We start from the raw sequence: 8141 nt of genomic DNA, 5'->3' as shown, positions 1-8141 counted from the left end.
GAAATTTTCTTGAACAGAGATTTATTGTACCCTTGTAATGAGAATTTAATTGCATATTCCTCCAACACCGTTCACGGCTTCAGTACAGGTATCCTTTTCACTCTTGTGTCTCTTTTCTTACGTCACATTCCAATATTGTAGGGCACCTAGTCACGTAGTGCATCTTCTTTAAGACAGGCAATTGATTTCTGGTTTTGACATATAACATACAAAATGTGTGTGTTACCCTTTTACTCATGAGTGCTCAGTAAGGCTAGTGAGAGCAAGTAGAAGCCAAGTGACATTTCAGTGTGAATGAGGAACAAAAGATCAGCAGATTGATCAGAGGTTCCTTTAATCTTTACTATGGTCATGGATACTATATGCTAGTGGTCTTTGTCACTGAATCAAATGGAAAAGTAGCCCTACAAGTTCTACAAAATTCCAGCTGCCAAACAGGAACCTTTGTTTCTGCTGATTGCTGCTTTTTTTTCCCCTGCTGTTTTTACATACAGTAAAATCAAAACATCTCTCTACATAATAAATCCACAGGATGAAAAAGCAGTGAGGTTAATCATTCATTTGCATACCAGGCTTTCAGACTTTTTAAACTCTATAAATTAAGACATGAAGCAGAGTTTCTGTACTTACCTACACATATTGCAACGCCAATGTAAGCAACTGTTGTAACCAGAATGGCCAGCATTGTTCCTTTGGGTATCGCACTTTGTGGATCCTTAAAACAAAGCAGTGAGAAAAAACACACTGTGAGTTTGTGCGTTGCACTCCAATTGCACATGCGTGCTAGGGAGTCCTGCCACATTGTGGTCTGAAGATACCTTTAGAGGGTGGATTTTTATCATTTATACCTGCACTAACATTTCCTGTCCCAGCACGTAGACAGTGAAGCCCTCCTGTGGTGCAGTGCTCCTATCCTGGACATAGTGAAGGATGTTCTGCAGGAGCGGAGGTCATGGTTATAGCAGCAGGAGAGTCCTGAGCTCTGCATTTCTGGGAGCTTCAAATTATCTTTACATTGCAATGGGTTTTATTTTAATGTTTAATGATGGCATGGGTAAACAGTTACTGAACTAACCATCAAACTCCTGTGGGTTACAAGACCGTACCATTTTTGGTTAATTGGTAAGGTAGATGCGGATAGTCACCCTGTACAGAATACAATACTTTTGTGATTAGCAGCTATTAATTGTTAGTTGTGTCTTCACAACAAGCTACTTCCTTTTACTGTTTTGACTTTTAGTTTAGATAATTTAATAAGGCTGGGTTATAATGCTTACAGACTGGCTCACAACAATATCAGCTTCCATCATACAACTGTTACTAAGTAAGAGTCCAAAGATCTGTATTATACATTGTAATTTTAAATAGGATTTTAATACTAGCCAACCTTACAATTTAGAGTGTGTTTGTTTATGCTAGCAAGTGCTCTTTATGAATTGTCTTTCTGAGTTGGTTTAGTGAGGATTTTTAAGTCAAAGGTGCGTGGAATACATTTTAAGCCACAGACTTTTGTACTTTTATAACTATACTTGTTGCATGGAAAAAAAAACAAAATACAAATTTGGAGTGTCGTGTGAAACACGGATGAATGATTCAACTGTGCTAATTAATATATTTTTTAAATGAGGTATGGATTTATTGAGCTGAAAGATAATTGCAAAGTCACTTCAGCTGCATGTAAATGCAGCTTTGCACTTTTTGTCCTCAGATCATGGTAACTTTAATTTATACAGTCCTGGTGCGCATGTCTTAGATGACTGTTTTTGTGGAGTCTCATGCTGTGATCTTAAACGCTGTAGCCTTAAACCTTAGAGTTAGAGCTTCTTACAGCTTTACAACTTTTAAATTTTATCAATAATTAAACACATATTTAATATGATGTTAGCACTTTAGGGCCTGCTCTAAAACCCACTGAAGCCACTAGGAAGACTAGCTGTTTCTGTAAGTAGGCTTTGGCCTAGGCCACTACTTGAGTGTGCAGCAGCTACAGAAGCATGTACGTAGGTGTTTGCAACAAATTCTAAATAAAGTTTGATTGGTCAATTTTACACTTTTTAAATACTTCTTAGCTTGTCTTTTAGATTTCTGGGGAGGCTGGTTAATTTAATTAGACCTGTCTAATGCATCTAAACATGCTCAGTGGGGAATCTGCGGCCTGGAGGACTTGGTTATAGAAACCCACGTACTGCCAGACTGAAACAACCGCAGAGAGCCAACGGGAGAACGGCTCCCCTTGGCCTGCTCACATTCTCAAATAGCTTATGAAAGAAGTGCTGCTGCTTTGAGAGCTTGCCGTGTATAGAGAGCACCATATATAATTATGGCAAAAGAATTATTTTGGTTTGATAAAAGGATGGAATTGTGTGAGGCTGATTCAGTCTCAGTGGACAGAAGTACAATGATTTGTGGTTTTTTAATTAAAAATGGAATCTTACAGATGCTAGTAGTGGCTCAGTTTCTACATATTTCTCTCTGTGCTTGGCTTCAAAAGCAGTCCTCTGAAAGCAAAGGAGATGAGGCATGCAACTCAGTGTGAGGAAGGGAAACAGAACTGGCCCTCAGGGTTGGTAGGATCTGGTGAACTTGTGACTGCTATGCCGATACAGAAATAACAGACCTTTGGTTGAATCCTTAAGGTATACGAGTCAATGCATCTGTATGATGAAGCCAAATAACTTCATTTGACATGCTGGGGCTATCAAGGTGTGAGCCACATCTTTTTGGTAACTTTTTTTTTCTTTTTTGTGGTGGGGCTGGGGTGAGGTGGCGTTTTGGGTTTTCTTGTTTGGTGGTGGTGTTGTTTTTAGTATTATATTGCAAGACTTGAGTTATGGATACCCTTGGTGCATTTCTGAATTTCTTGTAGTATTACAAAGTATTGCATTGCTCCACATCTACTAGAGATTTTTTACCAAATGCCTTTTGCTGAGCTTTGAATTACTTGATCTTTGCATTTAGCTTTAAACGCTCTTTGCATAAAGTACACCATGCAAAGTCATGAAAATTAGAGGGCACTCGAAGTTAAAACTAAGTTCTTGTCTCTAATTTACCAGTACGGTTAGATTCTGGAAATATCATCTCGTACAAGTGCTACACTGCAAGAGGAGAGCGGGGACCTGACCGAATGGCCACAGCAAGACAATTGGGCACCCTTGGACCTCCTTTCCCTTTCTCTTCAGACTCCTTTCTTCTGTCACAGCTGCAAACCTGCAGCTTTTCCTTTGAGCAGCAGTAGTGACATGAGATTGGGACATACTTGCTTTCATTAAATGCTCTGTTTGCTCTGCCCTTGCTATGACCCTGAATAGAAAAAGCCAGTCTCCACTGATTCTTGTGAGTACAAACATGAGCTTTACAGGTATGCTTTTTGGGATGATGTTTTAGGAGATTTTGCAAAAGAAGAGCACCAAGAGATACGCATGTAAATTGTTTTATGTCATGTGCTGCTAACGGACCGTTAATGATATATTATTGCAGGTTATTGAAGCATGCTTTTAAATGATACAGCCACCCAAATCTGAATGCAGTAATTTGTGTAAATAGCCATAACACATGTTGAGAGAAAATGTGCACTGATGTTTTTAAATAATAAAGCAGGTACTTGAGAGTTTTGCTTCCCAAAATAAGACATGATTTAAAACTGAATACGGTGTTGATTCATAATTTGTTTTCTTGTTCTTTTTTCAGCCTGCAGCTAGTATTACGAAGTTAACAAAATACGTACTTTTAGATCTCCTGAGATATTGGCTCCTGCAAGAATGCCAGTGGCGGCTGGGAAGAAAATGGCAAACACTGAGAAAAATCCTTCTCCACTTCTGAAATCTGGTCCAAAGTTCTCTGCAAATATTGATCCTGCAAATATAGGTGAGAATGAAACATACCACCAGGGTTTGATTCCAAAGTTACTTAATGAAGGAAATGAATAAGCTAGTCTTTCACATCTAGACGACTGGGTTTGAATCTGTCTCATATCGTAAGCAAAGTGAATTTGATTTCCTTAGTGTGGTCCCCAGTAGGATGTGCTTGTCTGCATCTCAGAGCTACAGACCCATATTGAAGTGACAGGAGTGTCACTACAGCACTTGCACTTAGCTCTGTGTAAAAGTTTGTCTGTGCTCTGCTGATACATAAATGACTCAAGGTGCAGCTAACTGTGCTATCAGCTTCAGCAGCAGAGAGACTCAAAATTAAAGATGAAATAAATTCCCTTCACTTGCAAGCTTATTTAAACTCAGGCAGAAGATCCTGATCTTGTGATCTGTTTCAGTGGAATCCTTAACTCAGTATGAAGCCAAAAAGAATGCAAACATTACTTTGTGATAAATAGTAAGGTTACTTGCCTTGGTAATTAAAAAAGCCTCTTGTCTTCTTTTCGTTGTTCGTAGGAATGACTGTCCCAATAAAGAAGTTTACAATGGCAACAAGGAGAACAATTAGAAGAATAACTTGAGCCTATTAATAGAAACAAAAAGATTTTTCTGACTATTTTTATTTGCATTGACCCTGGAGATGGCTATATGGTAAGTTATCTGTATGTGTTCTCTATGACAGATTACTAATTTCTGTCGTTTTCAAAAACACCAGGAATCAAGATAGCTGAATCAGCTTATGACAAGAGCAGATAGTTTTTTGCTAAGGGGGTTATGCAATATACAGTTATAATTTAATTGTATGTTAGTTTCTTTACAAGAGAAGGCAAAACAAAACAGCTAATGCATTAATATCAAGTATATGACATTTTTATATTGTTATAAAATTTGTTTAGTTGCAGTGGATTGTCAATTCAAGGGTTATAATATCTATTTATTTTTCTGATCTCCCTTACAAGTGGTTCTAGTCTCCATCACAGCAGAGTGTAAAAATAAGGGTGCTATTCTGGACCTGATTTCGATAGCTGTATTCCACCCTCTGAAGTATTTCCAGTTGAATTTCCATTTTGAACTTTTTTTTTTACAGGTGAAGGAATACCAGAAACCATTAGAGATTAAGGAATAGATAGCAAATAGAGCTCTTCTGCTGAGTAGGGCTTGAGAGAGTACAGTGATAAAACCATATATTGTTTTTACTACTGTTTATTCTGTCAAGCTGCATCAAAAATAAGGGCAAAAGGGGCACTTAGCCAAGGCTCTAAATGATGTCATGAATTATAAAAATCAATATAATCAAGCTGTCTGCAGAACACAAACTTCCTCTTCCCTTTTAAATGTATGTTCAAGGAAGAGCATGGAGTAATTGTGCTTTCATTGAATGTAATGATTAAACTGCTATTGCTTTTAGAAAGATAAAGCATAAACTGAAACTGTGTGCTTTTGAAAATTCCACCTGTTGTATAGCATTCCTCACACAAAAATGCTGGACGGTAGTCTAATATACTGCTTGCTTTTATGTTCTTCTAAAGATTTACCTTTGCTTCCCATTCCATGCCAGCAACAGAGATGCCGAGAAGACATACAACAGTTATGGTACCTATTATTCTGATGTCGTTGGACTCATCTACCATCAGTGTATCACTCTCCTGAAAGGAGTAAGAAATGTTATTAGAACCAGCCTCTCTGTCCAACTGCTGGGATCAGGTAACAAGGTGCAAAAGAAAGCAGTGAGCTGTCAAAGTTTCAAAGATTTGTGAGACCAAGTGTTTGTATTTCATGTTCCAGCTGGCTCTCTGTAGTTGGTGTTATTTGGCTGTCTAATTAGATGTCTGTTCTGTTTCTGATTTTGAGATTCTTGTTGAGAAATATATGAAATATATTCATAAGGTAGAAATAATGGAGAAGCACTCTATGGCATGTTTAGACAGACCAGCTTCTTCCCTGCTAAAGACGTCCCTCAAGCCTCAGCTAAAAAGTATCACCACTTAAACAAATTTATTATGTAAGAAATAAACACACAAAAAACCCCAAAACAAAAAAAAACCCCACAGAACAAACAAACAAAAAAACCCCAGAACAAAACAATTTAATCATATACATGAAACATCTGCATTTACCTTAAGAAGTTCTACAACTGTTTCAGCAAATCCAACTACATACATAGCAACTGCCACTGCATTCGCAAAAGCAAAGATAAGTCCTATAGATCCACCAAACTCTGGGCCTAGGCTTCTTGAGATAAGGTAGTATGCCCCACCTGCAGACAGAAATTATTGTTATTTCAGCACAACTAAATGCTCAGGTTTTGCTCATTTTTCTCACATAAATAGTCCCGCAGGAATCTCCACTTTTCGTCTAACAAACATAATCAGTATTTGCCCTATATTAATAAAGGACACTGATAAAAAAAAGAATGTGCTTTCTACTGATTCTGCCTTCAGGCTTTTCTATATGCCTTTCTATTGCAGAAATCTTTTTAGTTCATATTAGCATGCAAAACTGGACCTTGAAATAATTTTTCTTTATACATAATATAGTAACACAGAGCAGAGAGAACTTCTCTTCCAGACAGGTTCTAACTTATTTGGATCTGTCCCAATGTTAACATGAAAGATCATATTCTGTGGTACATTGTTAAAGCTCATTGCACAGTGATGCAATGAGTCTTCAATCGTTTTTGCATCTCACCGTAAGTGGAGCATATTCCTTTGTCAGTTAATTATTTTATGTTATCTCACTGGCACTTAATATTTACTGTCAGGAAGTGTTTAAGATTATATACATTTTAATTTACTGTTGATCCATTGAGAGATATCACTCCAAATATATTTATTTATTATTGCTTTGCTTATAGTTATATCAATTCCTTTTTTTTTCCTAATCCAAATCTTTTTGTATTTTTCATGAGGTCATATTCACTTACCTCCTCTTACTACTCCATTAGTGCAAATGGCAGACATGGAGATACCTGTTAATGTTGTTACTACTACACTCAGACCAATAACTATGATTCCAAGACCTGAAAGATCCGAAAAAGAAAATATTTGCAAATGTGTCTTCAAATACCTGTTCTGCTTAAATGACGTAGTAAGAACTTGCCATTTTCCACAGAGGTTAGAGCAGACGAGTTATAACTTTCAGGCTCTGAAATGCACTAAAACTTTATTTCATAAAATACTTGACATGCACTTTTGCAGCAAAATTATTTACTCATCTTCCAAGGAGTGGCTGAAATGTAAGAAGTTTTATAAAGAGGGTATTAAATTGAAGATATCCATTGATCTGCATCAGTCTTTAAAATGAGAGGAAGAGGTGTCTTATGCTCAGTTTGCCCAAGGATGTCCAACCTGGAATGCTCTGAAAAAGAAAGACCTACTGAAAGGTAACAGAAGAACTCCATGAAAAGCCAGAAGCCATCCCTCTCTCAGCATTAGGCAGGAACATCTGAAACGTACTTCACAGATTGAACTGAAATCAGGGATTTGTTAAAAGTGACAACTCAAACATGCCATAAATTGTGATTAGAGGTGGCTAGAAATGTTACCTTCCAGTTCCTTTAGGTGTACCATCCTTCTGGTTTGCCTCATATGAAAATAATACATAAAGATCTTTTTGGGCTTGAAAGCATTAGTAACCCTAAGACTTTTACCTCCACGGACAAACCCATTAGTTGCTATTGCAGAAGTTGACAACCCAGTAATTGAGGTTACCATCGTGGCGAGAAGAATTATGATTACTCCAAGACCTGTCAGTAGTAAGAAGATAAAATATTTTACTCATGTTCCATGATTCCTACAAATCATTCTCTCTTTAAATTGAATTTTCAGGCCAGAATCAGAGCAATAAACTGAAAAGATGGTTTGTTGACCACTTGCAGTTTGCTGAACATTTCCAAGGAGTCCATGTCACAGTAGTAAATTACTCCCATCAGTCCTCAGGCAGTGATTCTTTCTGATAGCAGTACCCTAGCCAGAAGCTCTCATGATTTTCAAGGGACGGAGGAAATGAGCAAACAAGTATCCCTTGGCATGGATACTTATATCTGCCTTTAACAGACATCCTGGCTGTTTAAGTGAAGAGATTGTCACATTAACCAGAGCTCTTGTAAGAATGCTGCTGTCTTTCATCTGTTAATTAAATACTGAATCAGAGAAAGACTGACTGTATAGTTTCATAGCGCACCAGGACAACGAGTCTATCGGGTAGAGAGACAAGACCCAAGCATGAGCCTTCTATATCCTTACTTGCCAAGCTATCAAGTGCTGCGCTTCC

At 37.6% G+C, this 8141-nt stretch overlaps 1 protein-coding gene across 2 annotated transcripts in view; it reads right to left on the bottom strand.

Annotated features, from left to right (window-relative positions):
- The window catches only part of SLC12A1 (solute carrier family 12 (sodium/potassium/chloride transporter), member 1), a 47275-nt gene that overhangs the window by 29378 nt on the left and 9756 nt on the right, over positions 1–8141 (bottom strand). Inside the window, exons 4-9 of one of the 2 annotated variants that reach the window (XM_010286509.1) lie at positions 7519–7614; positions 5987–6126; positions 5405–5515; positions 4341–4452; positions 3725–3852; positions 631–715 (exon numbers count right to left, since the gene is read on the bottom strand). In XM_010286509.1, the coding sequence (XP_010284811.1) occupies positions 631–715; positions 3725–3852; positions 4341–4452; positions 5405–5515; positions 5987–6126; positions 7519–7614 (672 nt within the window). Of the gene's footprint in view, positions 1–630; positions 716–3724; positions 3853–4340; positions 4453–5404; positions 5516–5986; positions 6127–6792; positions 6889–7518; positions 7615–8141 lie in introns of both variants that reach the window. The other variant, XM_010286510.1, reaches the window with a different exon arrangement.

The sequence above is a fragment of the Phaethon lepturus genome, unplaced genomic scaffold (genome assembly GCF_000687285.1).
Source record: "Phaethon lepturus isolate BGI_N335 unplaced genomic scaffold, ASM68728v1 scaffold30334, whole genome shotgun sequence".
NCBI lineage: Eukaryota > Metazoa > Chordata > Aves > Phaethontiformes > Phaethontidae > Phaethon > Phaethon lepturus.
This window is presented reverse-complemented; position numbering and strand designations above follow the sequence as displayed.